The sequence below is a fragment of the Dryas octopetala genome, chromosome 1 (genome assembly GCF_963921425.1).
Source record: "Dryas octopetala chromosome 1, drDryOcto1.1, whole genome shotgun sequence".
Classification (NCBI taxonomy): domain Eukaryota; kingdom Viridiplantae; phylum Streptophyta; class Magnoliopsida; order Rosales; family Rosaceae; genus Dryas; species Dryas octopetala.
This window is the reverse complement of record NC_141366.1, coordinates 12,510,486-12,537,009: the sequence shown is the minus strand read 5'-3', so window position 1 is coordinate 12,537,009 and position 26,524 is coordinate 12,510,486. Positions and strand designations below refer to the sequence as shown.

At 37.7% G+C, this 26,524-nt stretch overlaps 5 protein-coding genes across 5 annotated transcripts; 1 reads left to right on the top strand and 4 right to left on the bottom strand.

The window, feature by feature from the left end:
- Positions 1-2,707: 2,707 nt before the first annotated feature.
- On the bottom strand, positions 2,708-3,810 carry ERF4 (ethylene responsive element binding factor 4). The gene has a single exon (XM_086234076.1). The coding sequence runs from the start codon at positions 3,721-3,723 to the stop codon at positions 3,016-3,018; it is 708 nt and encodes a 235-aa protein (XP_086090202.1). The 5' UTR covers positions 3,724-3,810; the 3' UTR covers positions 2,708-3,015.
- A 2,773-nt stretch (positions 3,811-6,583) lies between these two features.
- LOC147297994 (Tetratricopeptide repeat (TPR)-like superfamily protein) lies at positions 6,584-8,743 on the top strand. The gene has a single exon (XM_086229502.1). It carries the CDS (start codon positions 6,741-6,743, stop codon positions 8,409-8,411), a length of 1,671 nt encoding a protein of 556 aa, XP_086085628.1. The 5' UTR covers positions 6,584-6,740; the 3' UTR covers positions 8,412-8,743.
- A 3,160-nt stretch (positions 8,744-11,903) lies between these two features.
- Positions 11,904-14,056, bottom strand: PRPS20 (chloroplast 30S ribosomal protein S20). Its single transcript, XM_086252200.1, has 3 exons — positions 13,844-14,056; positions 13,445-13,611; positions 11,904-12,307 (listed from the first exon to the last, which is right to left on the bottom strand). The coding sequence occupies exons 1-3, from the start codon at positions 14,007-14,009 to the stop codon at positions 12,077-12,079; spliced, it is 564 nt and encodes a 187-aa protein (XP_086108326.1). The 5' UTR covers positions 14,010-14,056; the 3' UTR covers positions 11,904-12,076.
- Positions 14,057-15,494: 1,438 nt separating this feature from the next.
- On the bottom strand, positions 15,495-20,975 carry LOC147297992 (ARM repeat superfamily protein). Its single transcript, XM_086239794.1, has 17 exons — positions 20,839-20,975; positions 20,706-20,769; positions 20,346-20,454; positions 19,940-20,002; positions 19,614-19,717; positions 19,391-19,457; positions 19,197-19,268; positions 18,622-18,783; positions 18,107-18,180; positions 17,902-17,996; positions 17,529-17,636; positions 17,329-17,426; positions 17,072-17,209; positions 16,729-16,776; positions 16,469-16,583; positions 16,118-16,218; positions 15,495-15,786 (listed from the first exon to the last, which is right to left on the bottom strand). The coding sequence occupies exons 1-17, from the start codon at positions 20,906-20,908 to the stop codon at positions 15,703-15,705; spliced, it is 1,572 nt and encodes a 523-aa protein (XP_086095920.1). The 5' UTR covers positions 20,909-20,975; the 3' UTR covers positions 15,495-15,702.
- Positions 20,976-24,231: 3,256 nt separating this feature from the next.
- Positions 24,232-25,988, bottom strand: LOC147297991 (protein CUP-SHAPED COTYLEDON 2-like). The gene is made up of 3 exons (XM_086237752.1): positions 25,793-25,988; positions 25,429-25,712; positions 24,232-24,840 (listed from the first exon to the last, which is right to left on the bottom strand). Exons 1-3 carry the CDS (start codon positions 25,986-25,988, stop codon positions 24,232-24,234), a joined length of 1,089 nt encoding a protein of 362 aa, XP_086093878.1.
- Between the last annotated feature and the right edge of the window lie 536 nt (positions 25,989-26,524).

Genomic DNA, 26,524 nt, shown 5'->3' with positions numbered 1-26,524 from the left:
AAAATTAAAAAAAAAAACTATAAATAGCGTAAATTATATGTTATTAGGTGACAAAACAAATAAATACAAAAATACATACACGAATGTACATCAAGTAACAAAGTCAACCTCAATCAAAAATAAGAGTTAGCTAGAGTTTGTCGAAAGATAGTTAGAGTTAGTAAAAAGTTAGCTAATACAATTATGGTGAGTTAGAGTTTGTTAAGATTTAATTTGGTTATTCGCATAGTGTATGAATTAATATGTAATACAATTATGGATAAGAAGAGAGACCATAACATATTAATATGATTTTCTATAGATAAATTATTGTCCTATGTAGCCGGCTCAGCATGATGCGTTAGAGTACGACTTAAGATGGAGTCAGTTACAAGTTAGGGTATTCAATTATAACGAATTAGGCAAAGATAGAAATGTCACATATAAACTCACTCTAATATTCGATAAACATTAAAGAAAAGATCATAACATGTTAATTTGGTTTTGTATCATATAGTTTATTATCATTTATTGTCGGTCCACTAAATTCTAGTTTTAAAGATAAGGTTAGCACAAAAGATTCGTCAACATGATGAGCTGGAGTTCGATAGAAGATAAAGTCAATAACAAGTTAGGGTACTAAGTTACCACGAATCAAACAAACATAGAAATGTCACAAATACATTCAATCAAGTTGTTGTTGAACATAAAGGAAAATATCATATTATGTTGATATGAATTTATTGTTGTATATTGTTGGCTCACGAACCTCCGAAGCTTAAAGAAAAGAGTTAATCCATAAGACATATACACATGATGAGCTGGAATTCAATAAAAGATTGAGTTAGATGCAAGTAATGGTATCCAATTATGACGAATCAGACAGACATAGAAATTTCACAAATACACTAAATCTAATTGTTGTTGACCAGACAAGAAAAGATCATAACCTATTAATATGGTTTTCGATCAAAGAATTTATTGTCGTATGTTGTCGACTCACCAATTTTTGGACTAATAAGATAAGAGTTAGCACAGAAGACGAGTCAACATGATGAGCTGGAATTCGATAAAAGATTGAGTTAGATACAAGTTAGGGTATCCAATTATAAAGAATCAGACAAACATAGAAATTTCACAAATACACTCAATCCAACTGTTGTTGAACAAACAAGAAAAGAACACAACCTATTAATATGGTTTTTGATCAAATAATTTATTGTCGTATGCTGTCGGCTCACTGATTTTTGGACTAAAAAGATTAGTGTTATCACAGAAGACGAGTCAACATGATGAGTTGGAATTCGACAAGATAGAATCAGTAAAAAGTTAAGGTATTTAATTATTATGAATCAGACAAAGATAGAATGTAACTAATACACGCAATCCAACTGCTAAAAAGAGATCATAATTAATTTACTGAATTGATTTTCAATCAGACGATAGTCGTATATTGTCGGCTTGATCACCAACTTCTGTAGCTTAACGACAATATTTAGCACACAAGACATATCAACATGATGAGCTGGAATTCAATAAATGATTAAGTTAGTTACAAATTAGGTATTCAGTGATCATGAGCAAGAACATTAAGATTCGATTTAGTTATTCTCATAGTGTATAAATATGGATATAATGATTCACCTAAAGAAAGCAATATTTTTAATGTAACTTCTTCCATTGTAATATTTGCATTTTCTCTCTTAAGATCATAGTTGAAGACATGAAGTGTAGTGACTCCTATATGCATTAGTGTTTCATCCACAAATGTGCAACTAAGACACTTAAGGAAAAGACTTCCTTAGGGGTAAAATTATTTTCAAAAGTAGGATAAGAAATGAGAACGGAGGGGGACCTTGTATATAAATATTTGAGAATATGGGGGCCAAACCATTTATCATAAGAAAAAGTAGGGGTGCATGAGAAAACACTCAAACAGAATTAGTAATTACTGGACGGTGAGTGAGAGTAGGGTGCACGTGACGACAACCCGAATCCCGACATGTACCTCGTCAACACGGTCTGCTGGGCCCAGCAGTGGACCCACCCGCTTCTGATTCGGTCCTCTTAAAATAGGCAGCGGTTTCGCCGTCGGTGCCGCCTCTAATAAAAAGCAAAAAAGGGCAAAAGAAAAAAGGATAAAATGTAGAGAAATTGTATACTGAACGAGTCTTCATGGGCCCACCTTAGTCCCCCTAAATCTGAGCCGTCAGATGAAGATATTGCTGGAGATCTGCGCTACATGAACGCAAATCACGAGGCAGGAGCCGTTCCGTGTAGAGACAAGCAGAGCGAACCCCATGCTTCTAATCATGACGCCGCTCCGTGTCTTACAGCTTTTTCGCATAAAATAATCCGCAGCGATGCGGTCTTCCATACCCGGGTGGGGTCCCATCCCGCAACCGGTAACGTAAGCACCAGAGAGATTTTTTTTTTTCTAACGTGCGCACACCTGGAACTGAAACAGTCGGCTGGGCGCACGTTAGCGGAACTAGTGTCACAAAAAATTCACAACCTCACCGCACGACAAGGCCCATCACTCGGGAAACAATGCCGGCGACATGTCTGTTGGATCGTAGTCAGGGTCAACTCTAAATCTAAGCGAAATAAGCCATGTCGAAATTTGGATATAGAGAAAAGGCATTCGGATTTGGTTTGTTTGGATCCATGGAAACAGTTCATTTTCCTGAGGTTTCTCACCAAACAAACAGCGAATAGGAGACTGATATTGATACAGAATGAAATGTTTCATTTCAATGCAGATTTGAACATAAAAAACTACTGAACAACACAGAGAGAATTAGAGAATTTAAGATCTCTCAGTTGCGAAAATAAAAAAGCTGCGGTTTTCTCTTCTCTGTATATACATGGGGAGCAGTTGAACAACAGCATATTAAGGCTAATCCAACATACAGGTGTCAGCTGGAGCTTGCTTTCTCGCTCAACGGGGTTTTTTTTTTTTTTTAATTTAACAAAAAGAAAGAAGACGTAAATTTGGGGCGAAAAAAAAAAAGGGATCGATTCCCGGCGGCGGACTCATGCAGCCTCAGGTGCGGGTGGGAGGTTGAGGTCGAGATCAAGCGCTCTTCCTCCTCCGCTGCGAGGTCCGTTATCGAAATCGACGACAGACGACGAGTCCGAGTCGCTGTGGGCCCCACCGGCGGCTGCGGCTGCGGCGAAAGCAGTAGCAGTACGGTCGAACCTACACATTTCGCGGGAACGCTGGAGAGCAGAGGAGGCCATGTTGTTGTCGGCCCGGGCGAAGGCGTCGAAGAAGAACACCGGACTCGCCACTGGGAGCGCGTGGAAGCCACTCGCGGCGGTGAAGTAGCCGGCGCCGGCTGAAGTGTAATGGGGGGTGAGAGTGAGGTCCAGAGGCGGAGGGGGCGGCGGGGAGGAAGACTCGACGGTGCTGGTCTGGCTGGGGCTGCGAGTGGGCGGCTTCTTGTTGTTGTTGTTGATCATGATATTGATGGTGTTGGCGTCGTTGAGCTCCGCGGGCGTTGGGAAGTTGGTCTTCGCCTTAGCTCCGCGGAAATCGCGGGCGGCGGCGTCGTAGGCACGCGCCGCCTCCTCGGCGGTGTCGAAGGTGCCGAGCCAGACACGGGTCTTCTTACCGGGATCTCTGATCTCGGCGGCGTAGCGGCCCCAGGGCCTCTTCCTGACGCCCCGGTATCGGATCTCTTTGGAGTTGTTAGGGGCCTGGGTCGGGTTGGTAGAGGCTGATTTTGTTGTCGGAGCCATGGTTTTCTTGGTGGGTGAGGTGGTGTTTGTTTTGGGGGTGTGCTTGAAAACATGAAAGTTTTGTTGGGGGAAAAAGAGGGGCAGTGAGGTGGGGTTATATAGCGGAGCTGCGGAGAGAGAGTGTTAAAGCTACGCTCCTTTTTGGGGGGCTTGTGTGTTGTGTATAGTGCACAATCTAAGCCTAATGTGGCTTCTCTTGCACGAACCACCTCGGTTACTTCTTACTACCTCTCACCTCATGCCACGTATAACGCTTTTTTCTTCTTTTTATCTATTTTAAGTTTATTAACCACCCCCTATCTCTAAAATTTAATGCTGGTGTGGTAGATTATATGCAAGCAATGGACCCTATGTGTAGGAACATTGCTGTTGTTGCCTTGTTTAGTGATTGAAAATTTGGACTCAATTTCTTGCCCAAGTATTTTTTGATATCTTTCTTAATCTGCTTCAACGAATTATTATAAGGGGATACGCTTGGTTCTTTAATAGGAAAAGTTTTAACTCTGTTCACAAATACATGATAAACATAAAATATATAATAACATCATTTTAATTATGTGGACTTATTTGGGCGGGATCCTATAGTATTCGCCGTCTATAAGTTGAAAGTGATTTTGAGTTTGTCATGGATTCCATACATCTTTCGTAACGAAGCTGAAATCCAAGGGGATGCAAAACTCAAAAAAGTAGAGTATTCTCAAAACTTAAACGAAAGTGTGTCACGTCATTTTATGATTCAATCTTGATTGTTTTTTTCATTCAATATTTATTTTATGAACTTATTTTTTTAATTATTCTTATACAGTCTGAACCTCCTAACCCAAAAGCGCTTGTTCTACTAATGAGGGCCCACATCGAGCGTCAGAGTCACCCGTCACACGTTCCAGTGCGCCCAATATGCCAACATCGAGCTTAATGAGAAAAATATTCAACATAGTCAATGAGGCAGTTGACCGGATGCACAATCACACACATTCACATTTCACTCGCACCTACCCTCAGGATCGATTGGCGGGACTCACAAGTGTAATTGTGCGCCGATCCACGCTGGCGTGTCTTGATTTTGTCACACGGCGTTATGAGAATTGAAAGGCGGCGTTAGCTAATGGCGGTTATAACGGCGCTATCGTCGCATTTTGTGTTACCACTTCTTTATGTGTTTGGGACTCATAAACGAAGAGTTTGTGGCGGCAGTTCTACTTTAAAAATGAAAATGATTTTTGGATGCTTTTGTGGGTTTTGTTGGACTTTTTGGGCTTTGCCTATAGAATTGTCGGCATGGTCCGGCTCTTCGCCGCGTGATTAGGATCCGCTTCTCTGTGTGTGCGGGCACTGAGCAATCTCCTTGAAAATGCTTTGCATGCATTTGCTTTTGAACCGGTCCCATGGGATCCGACGATTACAACTCTATCATTTATTGCGATGCTGCCACGTGTTCATTATAGGAATAGAGTAAAACTGAAGTTCTCAAATTCTTTTATCATTTTTTCGTAGTATAGAGTCTATAGACAACCCAATCTTGTTCAATTAATTAGGAAATGGTACATCTAAGTAGGGAGAGGGAGTTGTTAATGAGGGTACTTGTTTAAAAAGTATGGGGTTTTGCTTAAAATTCACAAATCACAATCTTCAATCACCATCTCCGACATCTTTGATGAAGTGGATATATCTCTCATTGTTTAGCCATAATTAACTTAGTTATGTGACATTTTACCTGACCATCAATGACTAAAGCACTTTGGGTATTCCTTGGATATAGTACGTGTTGATTCCTAGATTGTTTTTACCATACTATCAAATAATGGGGAATGGATGTCCATTACCCGTAAAAAAGAGTGTTATGAATTCAAAATAATTTTTTTCTATCACATAAATGTATTTAAAATTTGACTAAATTTAAACTATCATTTGTTATTCATAGGGAGAAAAAACAATTAAAACTATCATAAATGTAAGATATTAGAACATCATTGACACACATAATTAATTACTCTAATAAAATAAAAAAATTAGAACATCCAATCCAAGAAGACTCACAGAAGGCGAACAACCCCACTAAACTGATTTTGGTTGAAAAAAATTATACCCAATGAAACCACCTCATGTGCCCTAAGTGATTACTCTCATATATTTACCTTCCTATCATTTATTTTTGGCAAATCATTTACACTCATATCACCATTGATTGTCCCTATTACTCGATTAAAGTTCACTTCCAAATTTTGTAGGTGTTTTTTTACAAGAAATTGTGTAGTTAAAAAGTGTTTTGCATTTTATTCATTTGTTCTTGTTCAAAGACACCTCTCATTGATACTTTTTTTTTGGCTCCATCCTGGATTCAACTTAAAACTAAGTGTTATGAGTAGAGAGACGCAATATTGTATATATTTTCATGCAACACTAATATGAGATATTTTGCTAATTAATTTTAAATTAAATGCTCTAATTTTTACAATAAGTAGTTAAGTACCTCAAATATATAAAAATATTTTGCTCTTAACCACTACAACATGTCATTGAATCTCTTGCAAAAGGTGCATCCCATCTGACAAAATCATTATAATCTAACCTCACTAGTGCTGGTTTTCTCTGTCTAAGGTAGGTACTGGGTTCAATCTTGCTTCATAGTAGTAGCTCACCCATCAACGATAGTGTCTCCTTGGACAAGTCAATAAATTGGTAGGTCCTATTAAGGTGATTCCTAGTAGATTTACCAAAAAAAAGAAAAAAGGAAAAGGCTAGCAGATTAACAACCAAACTTGGGGTATATGAAGATAACATTAAACATGCTAAAAGTTGTATGGTTTGTTCTCCATTTGGTGAGACATCTCTTCATGAAGCATGATTATAAATCCCAAAATCCTTCACTTATTTATAAACATGGGCTTCTCCAATACCATTAAATATTGGCTTCTCTTCATCTCTTTTAGAGTAAAAGCAAGTTTTGGAGTTCAATTTTCAATGAATATATATTGCATTCCTTTCATTTGTCAAAAGGAAAAAGAAGCAGAACCAACATGCATTTCAAATTGCAACCGTTGAGAATCTTTTCCCGGGAAAAGAACATCCAACGAAACTTCAAACTTGAATTCCAAACCCAACCCACAAACCATCACTCTCACTACCCAATTCCCCACGAATCTCTATCTTACCTTGCCAAAGTTCATCACTTTCAGAGCCCAAGGAACCCAAAGTCTGAAACTTTCACTAAGAATTTCGAATTTTACTTTCTGGGTAGCAAAAAGACAGCGTGTTTTGTACACTCGGTTGCAGGTTCTGTAGAAAATGCACGAATAGGGGAAGACCCAGATGACCAAACGGCTATTTTAATCCAAAACATCCTCAAGTTTCGGAGGGATAAGTCGGCGGAGGAGATTGAGCGAGCTCTTGACCGATGTGGGTTTGTGCTGACTGATGATTTGGTTTTGAATGTGCTCAGGAGGCATAGGTCTGATTGGAAACCAGCGTATGTGTTCTTCCATTGGGCTTGCAAAGGTGGAGGAGGAAGTGGCTATTTGCCTGGGTCCGATTGTTACAATGAGATACTTGACATCCTTGGCAAAATGCGGGCTTTCGAAGAAGTTTCCCAAGTGTTCGATGAAATGTCGAAGAGAGAGGGACTTGTCAATGAAGGAACATATGGGGTTTTGGTCAATAGGTATGCGGCTGCGCATAAGGTGGAGGAAGCAATTGATATGTTTTATAAGAGGAAAGAGTTTGGTCTCGAGCTTGATTTGGTTGCGTTTCAGACGCTTTTGATGTGGTTGTGCCGGTATAAGCATGTAGAAGCTGCAGAGACTTTGTTTAACGTGAAGGGGAAAGCGTTTCAGCATGATATAAAGACATGGAATATTGTTCTTAATGGATGGTGTGTACGAGGGAATGTACCTGAGGCGAAAAGGTTTTGGAAAGATATAATTGCATCTAAATGCAAGCCGGATCAGTTTACATATGGGACTTTTATAAATGCACTGACCAAGCAGGGAAAATTAGGCACCGCACTCAAGTTATTTAGAGGCATGTGGGATAAGGGTTGCAACCCGGACGTGGTTACGTGCAATTGCATAATTGATGCGCTTTGTTTCAAGAAGAGGTTTCCTCAAGCTTTGGAAGTCTTTCAGGAGATGAATGTGCGAGGTTGTGCTCCAAATGTAGCAACATATAACTCGCTGATTAAGCACCTATGCAAAATAAGGCGTATGGAGAAGGTTTACGAGCTTTTGGATGAAATGAAACAGAAAAAGGGAAGTTGCTTGCCCAATGAAGTAACGTTCAATTGCTTACTTAAGTCCTTGAAGAAGCCAGAGGAAATTCCTGGCCTCTTGGAGAGGATGGAGAAAAATGGATGCAAGATGACTGGTGACACATTCAATTTGCTCTTGAAGTTGTACATGGAGTGGGATTGTCAGGAAAGAGTGAGATATACATGGGATGAGATGAAGAGAAGTGGGTTGGGACCCGACCAACGATCTTATACCATTATGATTCATGGGTTCTATGATAAGGGAAGGATAAAGGATTGTTTGCGTTATTTCCGTGAGATGAGATCAAAGGGAATGATACCAGAGCCAAGGACTGAAATATTGATGAATTCTATGAACATAAATTTGAAAGAGGGAGGTGGACAAACGGAAAGGCAAGCAAAGGGGAATGACACTTTGATAGGACCTTTGAGTAGAGATGTTTAATAAGAAAAAGGGAGCAAGGTAAACCTTTCTCCAAGTTTTAAGTTTACTTGAACTGCAAAATGCCCTCTTCTGAAATGACATGCATAATTATCCAAGTACATTCTTATGTTCCTTATAGGTTGAAATTTGTGTCTTTGTAAACCAATCCTTAACATTGCAGAGGGTATTTTATCTGCATTTGGATAGAAACTGTTGGGACTCTATGATAAAGTTTCCAAAATCATATGTGCAATATGAACAAACTGAAGCAGATTGGTGCAATAGGATTGTTAAAAGATAACATGAAACAAGACTAGGATTTAATATTTGTTTCTTTATTTGATATTATCCATTTTTTCTTTTCAAAATTATTCGTGCAGAAAGATGTTGAATATAAAACAAGAATTGAATGAGCTGAGTGTTATAAATAGAAAATCTAGTTCTATATATACACTGTATAAGAATTTAGCTAGGTAAATGTTGTTGAGCTGATGAAGATGCAAGGCTGTAAATGGTTGAAACTCAGATTGATATATAAGACTTAAACCTTTAAATTTTTGACAGTTTTTGGTTTCACGGGGTTTGGACTGGATGTGCAATGATAAATCTAGACTCTCATCAGTGAAAAAACTTAGAATCCTGATTGATGGTTTTATTATCTTGTACCGACCATGACTTAAAAAAGTCAGGGTGGTTTCGGTCAAAGGTTCCATCTTTTGATTGAGATGGGAGTACAATTTTCAACCTCAATGGTATTTTAAAATCAAACCTCTTGTGCATTGACTTACAGAACCTTCCTGGAAGAGAGTTCATTTCCTAACACAAGTAAGGAGTTCATTAACCTCTTCCTCCCAATTTCTTACCAAGCTTCTAACAAGTGCCCTCATCGCCTAGTCTGTCGATGATCGTCTATATATACCAATTTAGGCCTCACGTAGGAAACTATGGTCTGCAGGGAAGATGGAGGCAGAGTCGCTTAAAAGGAGTTTGTCCGACCCCTTGGATAAGACTGCAGCAGATGAATCATCTGCAGATGACCCTCCCTCCAAGTCCAACAAAATGAAACTCAATTTCAATGACCCCCCACCGAAATCCAGTGCTGAAGGGAAAGAGAAGGAGAAGGAGAAGGACAGTCCAGGGCCTCCAGCTGGATCTTCCTATACAACCCGGTCGGGCCAGTCCCTGATTTCCATTTGCAGCCATTGTCTTGCTCATTGCTCTCCATCATCATCTCCTCCTCCTTCCACCCTGGACTCTCTGATGATCAGTATGACTACTCACATGCTAACTGTTGTAAGGAACTTACTGTTGTAGAATTAGTGATTTGTTGAAGAGAGAAATATGAAATCAATATTAATTACATAATAGCAAAACTTGTAAATAATAGGAAACTATGGATTATTGTTAACCTCGTAGCGTAGAATTTTGAATATGGGCTTTAGCTGTTAAAAAAAAACTAATGGTGTATTGGTGTTAGACTCTATAAAAAATTGGTTTAAAGGGCTAATATCCTAATATCCCATTAAATAATGGTACATGTGTAGTGATTAGTGCATAACGATCAATATTAGTGGACACAAATGATAAATCTGTTAGAAAAATAAGCATATGGATCATCAAATTCTCCAAACCCATCATTTCCATTTTCCAGCATCTCAAGGGAGTCATTTATCCAACAGTACATTAGCTCAACTCTCAAGAGTTTGGTGGTACGTTCACTGAAAATCAATATTTGGCACATCCATATTTTCAACAGAAAAGTAAACAGATGTTGCACATAAAGATAGAGGAATTCAGTTGATGTACCATGCATATATACACAAGGAGAGGTGCATAAATCGATCAAAAGATAGACAATACACAGTACACACTAAAAAGGAAATTACAGTTACAAGAATCAGAAGAATATGACCCAACAAATTAAGGCTTTTTATCAAGCACAAGGAACTCCACATCTAACCGTAAGAGATGACCAGATGGCCCCGGAGGATTAAAGGACAATTGAAAATTAAGGAGGTTGGGTTGGGATTCAATGGCAGCACAGCAGAGAACTGTTAAAAATCTAGTGTCTCACATTAGTGATAAAACTAACTAGCTTAAAATATTCCTAATTGATTGTTTTAGTATCTTGCACCAACAACCATAGCTTAATAATAAAATCAGGTTGGTTTAGGTCAAATGTGCCAGCTAACTGCAACAATTCTTTCGGAATGAACCACAATTTTCTACTTTAATGGTAGTTTTAATTGTTAAACCTGGATCTTGTGCACGCACAGAGAAATTTTCTCATGCAAATTAAGTTGATGCATGTTTCTTTCCTTGTACAACCTTTCTAGAAGAGGAGTCTTAGATCACCTCATTAGTGACTACCTAACACGCCTAAGGAAAGAAGCCGAGCATTCAGTCTTCCTCCCAATTTCTTGGAGAAAGTTTCCAACAAATTTCAGGTGCTCTGGTGGAGTCTATATCTCAATGTGTATATATACCAATTTACGCTTGACCTTCATGCAGACAACTGTGTTGTGCAATGCCAATCAAGACACGGTTCATTAAAGTGACATCGTCCAACTGCTTAAAGGATTTGATTAGTCGAACTACGAATTATGAATTAACGAAATCCAAATCCGGTGTCCAAGAGAAGGAGAAGGATAGTGCAGACACCCGCAGAATCCATTTCTACTCCTCTTTCTGTCCGGGCTCTTAGGGTGCGACTACTCAAGTTGACGGATCAACTATGCCATTTTAGATATAAGCACAAAATCAGCACTAAAAGATTCAGCGGATCTTGTGTTCATGTCTAAATCTAAGTAGTTTCATGCCATAAACCTTAAACCCCAAAACTGCCTCATTTTGAGCATATTATTATTGTTAATTAATAACTGTGTTTAATTAAAAAACTCAAATGTTGTTTGTAGATAATCACCCTGGTTCAAAAGAAGTTGCAGTACATCCTGCAGCTGCTACGGCCGAGGTGCAAGCAGCACAGGCGGCGCACGTGGTTCTCCTGCTCCTCCCAGCTTGGATATTTTGAAACCCTTGGAAGTGGAGGTTGGACATTTCCCAAATATCCTGATGACCACAATCCCCTTATGAACGAGGGAATTTTTATGAGACTGTAAGGTCTAAGGTAGCTAGCTACTGGCAAAACTTCACAAAAGAATTAGATGGAGCTCTTTACAACCCTGCATCTCTTGAAGCTGACAAACACAGAGCCTCTAGATTGTTGGGAAATTCATTTAGAAATTTCAAGAACTGGTCGATTCATGTATATAGATGGAATTAATTGAAATATGAAAGGACGTGTGTGGTTAAGTGAATTGGATTAAATATTGTAATTAGTGCATACTGATCATGTATCAAGTGGTCGCTATATATATGAGAAAATAAAGACCTTCATGTAAATAGTCATATACAACAACAAAGAATCAATTCAAGAGAAATTTGTCTATGGCCGTACATCTCCATTCTTTAATTTTCTATTAATATTCAATTATTATATTTGTCTAGGCATAATTGATCGGAACACAGAAGAAGAGCCTCTCTACTTAATTAAGTCGGACCAATATAAAAAGGAACAGTTGTTACCATATAAAAGAAGAGGTGCAAAAATTGAAAGGATAGATAATACACGTTACAAAGAAAAACAGTTAGAAAACAAAAGAATATGACCCAACAAGGGGGTTTCATCAGGCACTAGCCCCAGGAGTTGGGGTATACCAGCCATGGTGGATCTCTACAGCCTTCTTTCTTCTGGCCAGCCGAGACTTTCTGCGTGCCCCAGTATTCCTGTGCAATGTTCCCACCTTCACTGCTTTGTCAATGATGGAGTATGCCTCCCCGATGAGTTTCTCAACTGAAAGAACCTCTTCGGCTTGAGCAGCTGGTTTCTTCTTGAGAACATCCAAAGCTTCCAAAACCTGGACAATGTAGCCAAGAAATAATAATTGGTCGTCCAAAACTGATGAATATGAATTCATACAAATGAAATCCTGCAATGCTAATGCATTCCTTTCCTAGCTGATAAAAACTTTAAAGAGATCTTTCAAAGTTCCTCTTCTCCATCAATTTTCAAAAGTGAAAGTAGAAGTTAAAGTATACTATTAATATACCAGTAGAATCCATAAACTTAAACAATGAACTATCCGCTTCTATGCATAAAATTTTCCTAAAAAATACTAGTAGAATTTAATGAATCAAGTAACGAATCCCATATGTTGAAATTGGTCATTGACCTTGATTGCATCAGGTGGTCATGAGATCAATTTACACATGGATATGGTTGCTCCATTCAGATGAGAATCCAAGGGATCAGACATGATGGCAACTCAAGAGCTACACATGGGGACATGGCTACAGAAGAGATAATCAAGAAGATATGCATGCCACCACAAATAGACACAAATGAACTTTGTTTGGCCTGAGTCATGTATTAGCAAAGGTTGGAGTTATGCCTAAAAACACATAGGTCATTCCCACTTATTAACTGACGTATGTGTGCAGGCATACAAACTCGTACCTTTAAAAAGTATCCTATATATACCTCTCTGAGTTACTGATAGACCATTGCAGAGTGAAACCAACCTCAAATTATAGAAGTTTATGAAACAAAAGAGTTCTTAATTTCAACCAATAACATCTCCAAGTGACTTTACAAAGCATCCTATGAACACCAAAGGGCCAATATGGAATTTAAATATACGCATGCACAAGCACAAGCACATATATAAAAGAAGATAATTCAACTAAATACATCAAGCAGTTTTTATTTTTATTTTTTAATTTATTTATTTTTGTACATCAAGCAGTTGATAAATGACTATCTCTGTGGCCTGAAAACTCACAACATAAAAAGAACAATCTCATGACACTCATGTCATATTCTTTTCTTAACAAGTAAAATGGTACTAACAATAAGAATTCATTACACTCATAACCCATAACATCTTCACATATTCATCAGAAAATAGTCAGAACAAACACTTTACATACAATGTAAGCCAGAAGTAGCAAAACCAATCAATTAAAATATCAATAACTTGCAAAAAGAAAAGTACCTTCTTCATCCGGGTTTTGATTTCAGACTTCCGGGATTTATTGTAAATGCGCCTTTTCTCGGCCTGCCGAGCTCTCTTTTCAGCAGAATCACCCTTTTTCTTTGGAGCAGCCTCGCAAACTATAGAATGACGAATTGGCATCTGACATGGGCTCACGGACAAATACCCTGAAAAGAAAAATATAAAATTATCTTCTGATTAAATATACTGCTCTGTTTGGTTACTGAAAAATTGGTGTTATGATATAAAAACCAAAACTTTAGAGCAGAAACGGAAAAATTTTCCACCCAAATGTGCTCAATTATAACACATGTGAGATTACTGCAGGTGGGTTTTTCAATATCTTGAAAACCCAACATAAGAAATAAGAAAAAATTTGAAATTTTGTTTGTTTATTACCTCTGGAGAAGAAATTGTGAGAAAGGCTTGCGGAGAAGCTGAGAGAAGTGAAATGAGTTGAAGTCGAATGAGTGGCAGAAGAAGTAGAAGGGCCATTGAGTGAAAGGTTACTGAGTTTGGAAGGAAGGGCTAAGCATGTAGATAGGCAATGAACTGCAGCTGCCATCTCTCTCTCGCTCGCTCAGAAATTGTAGCTCTCTCTGTAGTGAGTGTTTCTTTTTCTTCCTCCTGATTTTATCCACTGGATATGGAATTCCTCTTATGTCCCTGGTGATACTATGAAATTCCTCTTCCATCCCTGTTGGTGAAATTATTATTATTGAGAGAAGAAATTACATGATTTACATCACTACATTATTATTATTATTATTATAGAAAATTAGGATTAAATATCAAATATCAATAGTTTTTTAGTAAAGCAGAAAGACACTAATTTTTTTTAGTTTAGGTCCCTAGAGTAAAACATTTTGGATTAGGTCACAAATCAATTTGTTATACAGTTGTGATTGTCAAACAGTTACAGTTGTAATTGTCGAACAGTCATAGTTGTGACTATTTAAAATTTATAAAAAATCAAAATTTTTAAGGGTTTCATAATTTTGATTTAGGTTTGGGGGATGAAGTCCTATAACCCAAAAACTAAACATTAAAGTTTAAGCCTTGCAAATATTGAAAAAACAACAAATCAATAAAAAAGTTATGATTGTTAGACAGTCACAGTTCAATATAACCATTTTTTTAAAAATTAGTACATAAACTAAAATTTAGTACCTAAAATGAAATAACATAAATATTTTAGTAGTTGAAGAAAAAACATTATAATTTGGTACCTAAAGTCAATAGACCTTTATTATTATTATGGACAGTACTTGGGTCACCCTGGGCTACCCCAAGTTCACCCCACCTCCCAAAATTGTAATTTTGGTAATCTTAGCGCAAGATTGAAACCGTTTACTTTTTAGATCACTTATTATAGATCATTTCTGCAAAAAATCAACTTAATCGGAAATCATTTGGTTATATATTTGTTGTCGATTAAATAGAAAAAATCAACAATTTGGTCAAAAAAATCACTCTTTAATCAGAAATCATCGATTTTTTCTACTTAATTGACAAAAGTTATATAACCAAACAATTTCTGATTTATTTGATTTTTTGTAAAGATGATCTTTAATAGGTTATCTAAAAAGTGAACAATTCCGAAATTAAAATGTGAGGGAGGGGTGACCTCAAGGGGGTGACCCAAGTATTGTCCTATTATTATTATCACCATAATAAAGTCTGTTGTAAAAAATCATTTTCTTGACATTATAATGTCCTTAATTAGTGTTTTCTTCCTTGAATGAAAAATTAGAATTTTTTCCATCTGGAATTTGCTGAGTGAATAAATTTTAAGTTTAGTTAATATAATATAGAAAATTACAAGAAAAGTAATTAATATATAAATATATGAAGTTACTTTCATGTCTACTTTTGAAGTAGAAAATTGTTAATTAGCTCAATTGAGTAGCAAATTTCAGTTCTGAGCAACTCGAACTCTCTTTTATGCAATTTTTTTTTTGTTAGTCTTTGATGCCAACCATATGGAGTTGACATTTCTTTCCAGCGTTACATATTTGAGTTCTGAACAGGTAATAGTTCTTCTTTGAACAAAATATCACAATTAGTTTTACGAGGAATGCTGTAGTTCATATTCATGTAATATCATGCCTGTAATATTCTTTTAACCCATTGCAATTGAATCCTAAGGGAGCTAGGAGTGGATTCCATTGCAAAGGAACAAGTTGATCAAACTTTTTGTATACAACAGGTGTTAAAAGTAAATTCATAGGCTGCACACAGTTGCAGATGCTAATCTTTTATCTTTGAGCTGTCTTCACCGCAGGTTGAGCTTCAAAATGCTGTCTAGCAATATAGGGACCCATTCTAACAGCTTCCTGCAACTGCATACAAAAATGGAGGAATAAGGGAAAATACACGAGGTAACATGAGCCTTTCAATTGATTGGTTGTTCAAGCGTAAAGCACTTCATTGGTTTGCCAATTCTAGTTTTCTGTTCTACTATTTTCCCATGAGTGGTTAGCAACTCTCACCCACACATCAATCCACACATACATTGAAGGCAACTGAGTGCCTACTAACCAGTAATATGAATCAATTTTTTTTTTTTTATGAAATGGTTTATGCACCAGCATGAATGATCCCCCAAACTGCCAAACCTCTTCCACTGGTTAAAAAAATAGATGGAAGAAGGTTATGTACCAAAGAACTAACCTTTGCAGCAATCCCAGCAAAAGTTGGGTCACTGGAAAGTTTACTTGACATGATAAAAGCCTTCTGGATTGCCTTGCAGCAATTATATCTGGCTTCCATACCTGAAGAAAAATTTTCATTTAAATAAAATAAACTAGATATAAAAAAATTGAAGACGAATTTCAGAACCTAAAACACAAAAAAGAGAGCAGTCTTTATCCAAGTCCAAAAGAAAACCAGAGATCAAAACATAAGAATTAAGGATCTGTCTCAAATTATGAAAGATCCGACTGAAGTTCAATCTGACGGGAAAGATAAACAATTATGTAAGATGATAAATCGAATAAAGTATATAAAGACAATGAAAGAGACCTAGTTTTGTGGTTTCAGCAGTTGCATTAGTCGCTATAATTATTATCTCTTGCTTTGAGCATATCTCCATCAGGCACCATGGGCGAGCCACCAAACCAGTCATCATTCTATAACCCTGAAAATATCCATTTAAAAACCACCATAAATACCAAAACACAGCAAATTTCTAATATAAGCATAAGAGGTAGTAATAAGATGAATTTCATATCAACTGTAGCACCACTAAAACAATCTACAATTCATTATTTTAGAAGTCTCACCGCCAAACGAATTTCTGAATCTTGTTGGAGAACTGATAGGAAAAGGCCCTGCCAGATCCATCAACAACGTAACATTTTAAAGAGTTCAAACAAATGAAGAATGACAAGCAAGCCAAAAAAACATGTGAATCTGTATAAGAATTATGAACTCAAAGTGATTTGATAAAGAAAATTGTTGGATTCATGCAAAAGGACTGAAAATCCAAATTGCAGGAAAGCCACCTGCACCCACATGCAAAAAATTTGGAGGTTTGGCTTATACATTATCTACAATCTTGTGAATTAGAATAATGAAATCAGACAATGCTTAAGGAAAAAAATAAGAGAGGAAGAAACTGCTCACTGATGGTGCCAGCTTTGAGCTCTTGGATGCTGCTTCATAAATTAAGCGTCGGAGGCTTTCCTCTGCATCACTTGCCAGTATCATGCTGTTCTCAGATCGAGTTTCTCCGGAGATGTTTCCCAGGGCATGTAAGGCAGCCTGTCTTGGCCATCAAAGAACCATCAAAAAGTATAATAGAAAATGTAAAAAAAAAAAAAAGGAGAGCTGGAAGAACTTAAAAACATAAAGGTACAGTGAAAAGGACTGGTTGCACTCACCAGTTGTTTACCACGCCCCTGCCGATCAAAGGCAGCATAAATAACATGTCTTGCAGCTGGTGGTGAACTTGACAGTAGCAATTGCGCTCCTTGAATTGCTAAGAGCACCCCAAAACAGCGGCTATTAATATTGAGTTCTTAACGATGAAAGGTAGATTATGGAATCATCCCAAGCGTAAAGCAGGTAGTGGCATACTTACATGACCCTATTTGACCCAATGCATCAAGAGCAGATTCACATTCATCTGTATCTTGAGTTTCTGATGAACTGAGTATTCTGTCTATGGCTGATACTATAGTTGTTACACCTGAAAACATCAAAATTAGTACCGCAAACGCAAAACAATCACCAACAACTTTATGATCTTGGAATAAGCAATTATATATTTTTCCAAAATAACAGTTAGCCTTTAAAGATTGTATACTTTTATGGACAAGTTTTTATCTAAGCATTTACGATTCTCACTAGTTTCCGAAGAAAAAAATTAGCATGCAGGAGAATAAAACATATAGCAATTCTTCATATTAAAAATTTCCCAAGCTGGAACACCATAAGTTGAATTTAAGTCTTACTAAATTCATCAGAGAACATGTAATTCTCCTTTGAAAGAAGTCTTCCACTGATCATCATTGCCCTTGATCTCAAAACTGATTCCATTGATGTGTTGCTACACAATGTATAAGTAAGACAATATTATATAGTGTCTATAAGGGCTTCTAAAAATGTTAAAGGGTATAAAATGAAATTCATGATGAGAGAATATTCTCGCATAATTACCTGATCATAGAACTAAGCAGTTGTAGAAGGGTGCTTGTTGACAAAAACTCTCTACCATGCTGGACCTCTGACAACTTCATATTTGAGCACATATGATAAGAACATTTAATTCATATATAAGGTAATTAATCAAGTAAAAGAGACCGTCAAAACAAAACAAAACAATACCAGAAAAGTTTGGAATTATCTATTGGTTCTAGTCTTCTAGAAGAAAAGATTAGAGAACTTAAGATATCATTCAATTAGAATAATCACCTACAAAACCAGTGCCACTTTTCTTTTCAATAACTTGTTCTAAATTAGTCATAGAACAATGTTGTGGACCTCTCTCTTTCATCTTGATACAATTTATGTGTATTCAATTTTCCGCAAATCAGATTGCTGCGTTTACATACGGAACTTGTAGAGAACCACAATCATCATAAAGAAAGAAATGGACCACCAGGGAGAGAGAGAGAGAGAGAGAGAGAGAGAGAGAGAGAGAGAGAGAAGGGGACTGTAGATCAATGGCCAACCTCATACAAAAGCTCCAAAACACTCAGGGTTGCAAGGGTATCATTTGTGTTGTTGATTTCTGCCTCGAAAAGTCTAAGTAGATTTGACTTGTAAATTACTGATGCCACATAATTGGAGATAGAGAACAGCTTCACTATCAAAGCCAAAACCCGGACCCGCCCCTGAGAAACATTAATATGGTTTACAAAAAACAAAAGTGAGTAAAAAATCAACAAATAATCTAAAATCAGAGACAACATACATGACTAATATCCTCATAAACCAAGGAAATTTGTACAAAGATCCTGAATGAATAGAAACAACTTTTAATTTATGTAACTGTATGACAATGGTCAGCTATAGAAGGCAATGAAAATTATCCCCAACTTATTACAATTGCCTTGATCATGTTTCTGCCCCACTTGTTGTCAGCATGGAGTAGTCAAAGATCACATTCAATGTCGTAATATATGAAAAAGAGAGACCGACATAGCCGATCACTACTTTTCTTTTACAGTTCTTCAGCTAAAAGGGTTAAATTTTCAGAAAATTTCCAGCAATATGCCTATAAATCACAAAGTAACAACCACCCTACCAGTGATGAACATTGGGCTGCTAACTTCCCTAGATGTGTAGCTTCACTGGTATTAGCAGGGAAAACAATATCCTACACAATGACAGCAAACAAGAATTTAGTATGTTATGATGGTGCAGGTACTCATTATACACAATATTTAAGGACATTAAACTCATAGTAGCCCAGTAAATTCTATAACTGTATAAACATACTATGCCTTCCGGAGAACCAGCTATCTTCTTTATTGCATCCATTGATAAAGTTGCAACTTTTTCATTGCTACATGACAAAGGGAAATGCACTATCATGAATTTATGCACATGAAATAACTTTCTAAGATAAAGGAGCAAAAAAGTAGAAACAGTCAAACCCAAATAAGAAGATAATTAGCAAACAATACAAAACCAAGTGATGATCAAAATATTTGAACCTTACCCATTAGTGAGGCAATCAAGCAAAAGAGGATATATATTGTGCTCAATTATAAGATGTGTTGCAGAAACAGGACCTTCATTCAAATTCTCCAGAAGGCAAGTAACCTGAAGATGGTTGTTATGATGTCAGGTTAAACTACTTAAAAAATTTGTCTACTAGTTACATAAGTTTCAACTCCCCATAAAATGAGGAAGAAAGGCAAGGAACAAATGGAAAGCAAGTATACAATATGCCAAAACCAAAAGCAATATTCTATAATTAGGAACAAATAGAATTCAACAATCTCAAAATAAAGCAAAAGTTGCGTAAGCAAATTTTATACATACCGTTTTACAAACTAAAGATCTGACTTCTTGAGAATCTGCCGTCAGACCGACTTCTACGAAAGGCTGAACGAGGAGCAAAGAGAATTGTGTAAGAATCTAGATCCTCTGTCAGTGATATAGTACATCCAGAAGCTACTTTATTTGTGAAGATTACTTGAATTTAAAATGTAAAACATTTTAAACCACAGTAACATGTTCATCAACAGAGCATCAGATATGGGCATTCCAGTCTCATAGTACCCTGATGCAAGAGCACCCAAAGTTCGAATGCTTCATTAAACACGGAGTAGTTGAATTTTAATCAAATTCAGTACAACCCCTCTGTCGTATTTCCCAAGAAAGTGAGTTAAATCATTAGTAACAGGCAACCAAAATAGGCTAACTAGCTCAGGAAATGCAAGCCTACCATGTACTGGGGGATAAGAGAAGCACCGTATCTTGTTTTGAATATCCTTTCCAGTACAGCAACCAAGGTAGTTTCTAGACCAGCCACATCGGCTTTGGTTTGTAAAGCACTGCAAACGAGAAAGATAATAAACTCAGAAGAAGCTTTAAGTTCCATGAACAATGTCGGTAGCAACTTCCATCAAACAACATACATACAAACACACATACACACACACACAAAACAAAAAACAAAAGCAACATTTATTCAAGTACCCCCAAACCAAAATTGAAATTAAAACTTTAAGGAAAACAGAAATATAAGAACATTGAACACAGAAAACTTGGTATCCAAGTTTTGGGTAGAAGCCAAAAAGCTTACTTTATAATGACAGGAAGAGGAAAGCGATCCAGAAAGTCCTTTGCGGAAGCGTCGTTTTGAATGCCTTCAAAAACAATGATATTCGTTCAGAAAAGTTCAGAAAACTAAAAGGAAAGCGAGTGTAAATGGTTACCAGGATAGTATGCGAAGTCTGAAGCAGCTGAGAGTAGCTGAGTTGGATCGTCCACCGAATATTCCTCCATAGCTTAAAGACTCGCACTCTCTCGCAGCGAAAGTTGTGAAACACTGTCTGTGTGAAAGAGAGAGAGAGAGAGAGAAGAGGGAGGCGTCGTGGCAGCTAGAAATAGGCTTTGACACGTGTTGGGTTGGGACCCAAACACCACGAGTCGGTGCGGTGCAGTTCTGCAGGGGATAAGGCCTGCGATTATGGGTTGGGCCTGAAAGTGGATCCAGCAAAGTAAGCCCGGTGGCCCGAGTTTACTTAATAATATAGGGTCAGCCTCATGTTTTATGTTTGAGAATTGAGGATCCAAAACTTCTATGTTTTATGTTTGAGGATCAAAAGAAAGGATGTATTCCATGGGAATTAAAAGAAAAAAGAAACTTAGGTTGTCAAAGCTCATTAGACCAATCAAGTGTAGGGTTTTATCTATGAAAAGTGTAAATAGTTTTAGGTCGCCCAACTATCTATGAAAAGTCTTATCAATAGTTTTATCTAGGTTTTATCTATGAAAAGTGTAAATAGTTTTAGGTCGCCCAACTATCTATGAAAAGTCTTATCAATAGTTTTATCTATGAAAAGGATGTATATATATATATATGTATATATAGACACACATGTAGATAAAATTATTTGTATCACATTTTAGTACTGTTTTGTATACTTCATTTCAATTGGACACATTTCAATAAGTATTACTTACCTTTTTTCCATTACGTACTTATGAAATTACTCATATCTTATAGATTATTGTATCACACATTTTCAATGTGAGATTTATTTCATTCACACTCATAACTTGTATCAAACTATGCAAGCCCAAATATTATACACCCTCTGCCTCGGCACATATTGTTCATCTTCTATGATATTACTTGAACACCTGCAATAAACATAAATTCTGATCTGCAATAATAGAACCTAAAGCTGTTGGTATCACAAGTCATGATGGAAAGCACAAGATAGTTTTATAGTTTTATGTTCTTTTGCTTTCACGATCCAAGAAGATCAAATTGGTGATCTTCATTATAACCATAGGCAGATCAAGATAATGTTAAAGTGGTATATTAAGAAATTCATTCTTTACAAGTTAAAAAATGACGACGTGTAACAGGCTAAGAGTTAATAAGCCAAGAAATATAAGATACAATCATAGCCATACGAGAAACGTTGGGTCTATATGTAACAACCTAAACATAGACTCATAATTCACTTCTCCTTTCACAAGTTCCAATCCCCAGCTTTTAGTGAATTTGGCTCTTTGTTGTTTGGTTGTTACTCTTGGCTTCAAACCCATATTACACCATCAGAAAAATTCACTACAAGAAAGTCTAAGAACTTGCACCAACATGGTACGCCGCGTGCTATGCCATTTCCATGCATATTCTACATATTTTGGACCAACCCATCAATTGGTCCCACTTACCCTTAGACACAAACCCAAAAATACTACAATACTCATTGCCTTGCCAAAAATACAGAGATCATACCCCCCCAATTTCAACCTTAATGTACCAAAACTGCTGACCACATACTTCATCATCACCATCATTATGGAATCCCACCAATGCCTGCCCTCCAGTTGGCAGATGGAGATCAAAGTGTAGGTACATGATCTGTGTGTATGATTGCATCTGTATACACACAATTGACACATTGTCATGTTTGTAACTCACAAGCATAAAGCTAGCATGCCATCTGGCTTTGGATTTCTCAAGTCTGAGAGGTTTCTATATGTGGGAAACTTGGATTCATCATGATTCAATGGGTCTGAATCACCAAACCAAATTTAGCCCATTGTGATGGTACCAGTTCTGCAGAAGCATCATAACCTTTTATTTGTTTTTTGTTTTCGATATTGATTAAGAAAATGAAATGAAAATGAAAAGGCTATTGCAGCTAGCCGTCCAAAAAGGGGAAATTTAATTTCTGGGTTGCATAATGTGTTGGCTAGAAGAACCAGCTAGATGGTCCCTCACCTACCTGCTCTTTATGTTAAGCTGACACGGAGAGAAATAATATAAAGTTACAGAGAGTACTATAAATGTGTCCCTTCCAAGGAGTAGCTGGGTCAATACCCACCACTAGTCAAACCTATAGAGAGAGGCACATGTGAGAGTTCACCTTCTATATATGCCTACCTGATTCAACTAACATTAAATGTTTTGGATAATAAATGTTGTGGTAGGCCAGGACATGCAAACAATAATCCTCTAAACCTATTGGTGCAAAACTCACTAAATATAACTTGTTGGGCACTCTTTTACCATTTATCGGTTAATTGGTTATAAAGATTTATAATACTTTTTAAGTACGTATAAGTCTTAAAATCAAATGAGAGTGAGGAACTAAAAATAAAAGAGTATTACTTCTCTACATAGAGCTTCAGATGCAAACATTTTTAAAATATCCATGGTTTCTGTTAGTAATTATCAGTGCTACTTCTTCTGTTATTAATTGTTTTTCATTTCATTTCTCAACAGATTCATCCTTACGTAGGTGTAACCGTGTAAAAGAACTTAAAATCCAACATAAAAGCCAGAAAACCATAATCGAGCACTTGTCGAATGTTAATAAAGCATTCTTCATGAGATTTTAATTAATTACCTTTCAATTTGGATAATGCAATGGGCATGCAACACTCCATCGTTTACATCTGTGATGTACTAATTGGCAAACCCAATGCAGAAATCAATGAAAACTAGAATCTATCCCAATCCCATTTCACAGGGCAACTTAATGACAACTAAAAACAACACTATATCTATATATAGCTTAGGGAATATGGTGGTCCACACATGCAGTGATAGACATTGAACAGTGACATATGAGTCGCTTTCTTTTCTTAAACCATCAGAGAAGCATACGTGCAAATGTGCAATAGTGCAATACCATTTAAAGCATTTTCGTAATTATCACAAAAAAGAAAATCACTGTTACAAACCCAGTAGCACAGTACTCATCAATGGTATAATATCTAATAATTAAGCAGGATCAGTCACTAGTCACCATTGCTATCATGCAACTACTATAAACAAATATACCTCCCAGCATTTCACAGTAACAGCATCTATTAAAAGGAACAAGGAACAAGTAATTAATACCACAATGACATTAAACATAGATATAAAAGGATTCAAATATTCATTACATGATAAGAGATTATGACCGTCACTTTCTAAACAGTCACCTAAGGCTAGGTGGGAGGAACTTTAAAATACCGAAACTAACCCTACCATTCAAATAATAATACTAAAGACATGAAACATATCAGTCATTTTGATGGGCAAGTCTAAGACCCACAAATGGAAATCTTAGAATTCAAAGGCACTCATCAGCCTTTAGCTAGTACGTCCACATGCAATCGAGCTCCGTGGGACCCACAGCCCTAGGCTCCTCCGGGGCGGGAGTCCAGTTCCCGCCGCCGCCGGAGCTGCACCCACCACCACCCAAGTCAACTGCGCCGCCGAAATGGATGGCGTGAGCTGACATGGCAGCGGGGTTGAAGAAGAAGGGCAGCTGGAGATTGTCCTGCAGAGACCGGAGGCTCGGGAAGGCCGAGACGCCGCCAACGCCGAGATTCCTGGGGAAGGAGTCCATGGCGGTTGGCGGCGGCGGCGGGGGAGCGTGATGAGGGAGCTCGAAGGATGAGCCGAGAATGTTGAAGGCATTGTTGGCGGGGTTAGTGGAGAAACAGGACACGTGCTCTCTTGGAGTTGGACTGTCGTAAGAGCAGCTGTCACGGTCGGTGAGGCCGGTGTTGGTGTTGGTGGTGGCGGTGGGATAAGGGGAGGAGTCGAGCAGAGGCGGGAGAGAAACTGAGGAAGGGGAGCTGGGCTCTGGGTAGAGCGCGCTGATGCTGGTGGACCCACTCATTCGGGTCTTTTTGGACCCGGATCCGTTGGCGGATGACCCGCCACTCTTCTGAAACACCCGCGAAATCACCCACTCGTCCTATACATTTTACCACAAGAGCAATGGTCAATCTCGTATTATGTACATTTTAAAGTGGGGTTGATAAACAAAATGTTACACATTGTACTAGCTAGCTTTCAGATCCTTGTTAATAAATTAACTAATACATATCATAAATAACCTATATTCTTGGACGTGTGCATGCATTTCCAAATGTAGCTAGAAAGTCTAGAACATAGACTACTATACTATACTTGCCCAAAATGAATGTGTTTGTTTCCCGGTATGAAAATGGAGACTGATTAATCTGTTATGTGTTTGATGCTATGAAGGTTCGTACAAGCTAGCATAGCATGAACCAGGTTTCTCAGCTATTCACTCAGAACGAATCCTTAGAGAGAGTACATGAACGGTTTCAATTAATAGAAGCAGGAGAAAAAGAAAGAGTAATATATATATATATATATATATATCACATTTATGATATGGACCAACTAATTTACCTAACCAACCAACCTAGTTACACATGATATTGGATTTGAATGTCAAAATTAACGCTGTTAATTAATGAAGACCATGATGATGAAAAAGTTCGAAACTTTAGAAAGTAGATAATAATGTTTGTACCTTGGAGCTCCTGGAGAGGTAGTGGTAAGCGAATTTGCCTTCAAGGCGGTACTCGTGCATGACCCAGTTGCTCTTCTCGCCCTTGGGAGCTCTGCCTCGGTAGAAGACCAAGGTCTTTTTCATCCCCACAAGGGCACAAGTCTTGGAGCTGTAAATCTCTCTGTCTTTGCCAGTAGCTTTCCAATATCCAGCTTCAGTGGCCCTGTTGGTCCGAAGCCCAGTAGGGTATTTTCGGTCTCGCAGGCTGAAAAAGTACCACTCTTTCTCTCCCATCTTCGCCTTCTCTGAAAAGCCAAACACACAGAGAATTAATGTATGGAAAGTTACAAGAAATTGAACCAAGTTGTTGGAGCAAATTAAGTACCAGGGAGCTCCCATGGCTCGCACTTGTTGAGGTCCACTTCAGCAATGGCTCGGCCGGTGAAGTTACTGTCCAGCACCTTCTTGAGGAGGTAGTAGGTGATGAGTTCCTCGTCGGTTGGGTGGAACCGAAACCCTGGAGGCAAATGGGTGTCATGGCCGTGGTCGAAATGAGTAGTACTGAAGCTCATGATGTCCATAGTGTTGAAAGAAGCAAGCAAGCTTGCAACCACAATCAAAGGAAAAGAAACCTAGCTATAGCATAAACTAGTAGAGTTCCTAAAGAGAACCCAGAAGAGAATTTTGAATTTTGGGTGTAGCTCTTGAAGATGTGTTGTGTTGGGTTGGATTGGTGATGAATGTGGAAGCAAATGTGAATGAAGGGTTTGGTTTGTTTATGTAGGAAGGTGGAGGTGAAGGTGTTGGGTTTGGGTTTGGGTTGGGTTTGAGTGTGAGATGGGGTTTTCATAGGGAGTTGATGAATGTGAGTGACAGAGGGGAAAAGGCGAGATGATATAATAATAAGGTATGATATGGCTGGAAAAATCTGTGTTTTCTCTGCTCCTGCTCTGTCCTCTTCTGTTCCTCTATCTGCCACGCCCCTTATCATATCCCCCATTACACCTCTCTCTCTCTCCCTCTCCCTATCTCTCTATATTGAAAGTGAGAGAGTGAAAAAGAGAGAGTGATGTATGTTGTATGTGTCTTAGGGAGTGGGCTCTGGGGTGCTCTGTCT

Coding starts and splice junctions, on each gene's coding strand:
- ERF4 (XM_086234076.1), bottom strand. CDS start 3,723: ATGGCTCCGACAACAAAATCAGCCTCTACCAACCCGACCCAGGCCCCT.
- LOC147297994 (XM_086229502.1), top strand. CDS start 6,741: ATGCATTTCAAATTGCAACCGTTGAGAATCTTTTCCCGGGAAAAGAAC.
- PRPS20 (XM_086252200.1), bottom strand. CDS start 14,009: ATGGCAGCTGCAGTTCATTGCCTATCTACATGCTTAGCCCTTCCTTCC. Junction 13,612..13,843: donor TCACAATTTCTTCTCCAGAG/GTAATAAACAAA, acceptor TTTTCTTTTCAG/GGTATTTGTCCGTGAGCCCA. Junction 12,308..13,444: donor TCAAAACCCGGATGAAGAAG/GTACTTTTCTTT, acceptor TACATTGTCCAG/GTTTTGGAAGCTTTGGATGT.
- LOC147297992 (XM_086239794.1), bottom strand. CDS start 20,908: ATGGAGGAATATTCGGTGGACGATCCAACTCAGCTACTCTCAGCTGCT. Junction 18,181..18,621: donor TTTTGGAGCTTTTGTATGAG/GTTGGCCATTGA, acceptor TCAAATATGAAG/TTGTCAGAGGTCCAGCATGG. Junction 17,637..17,901: donor CATGTTCTCTGATGAATTTA/GTAAGACTTAAA, acceptor TGATGTTTTCAG/GTGTAACAACTATAGTATCA.
- LOC147297991 (XM_086237752.1), bottom strand. CDS start 25,988: ATGGACATCATGAGCTTCAGTACTACTCATTTCGACCACGGCCATGAC. Junction 25,713..25,792: donor CGAGCCATGGGAGCTCCCTG/GTACTTAATTTG, acceptor TTGGCTTTTCAG/AGAAGGCGAAGATGGGAGAG. Junction 24,841..25,428: donor ACCTCTCCAGGAGCTCCAAG/GTACAAACATTA, acceptor TAAAATGTATAG/GACGAGTGGGTGATTTCGCG.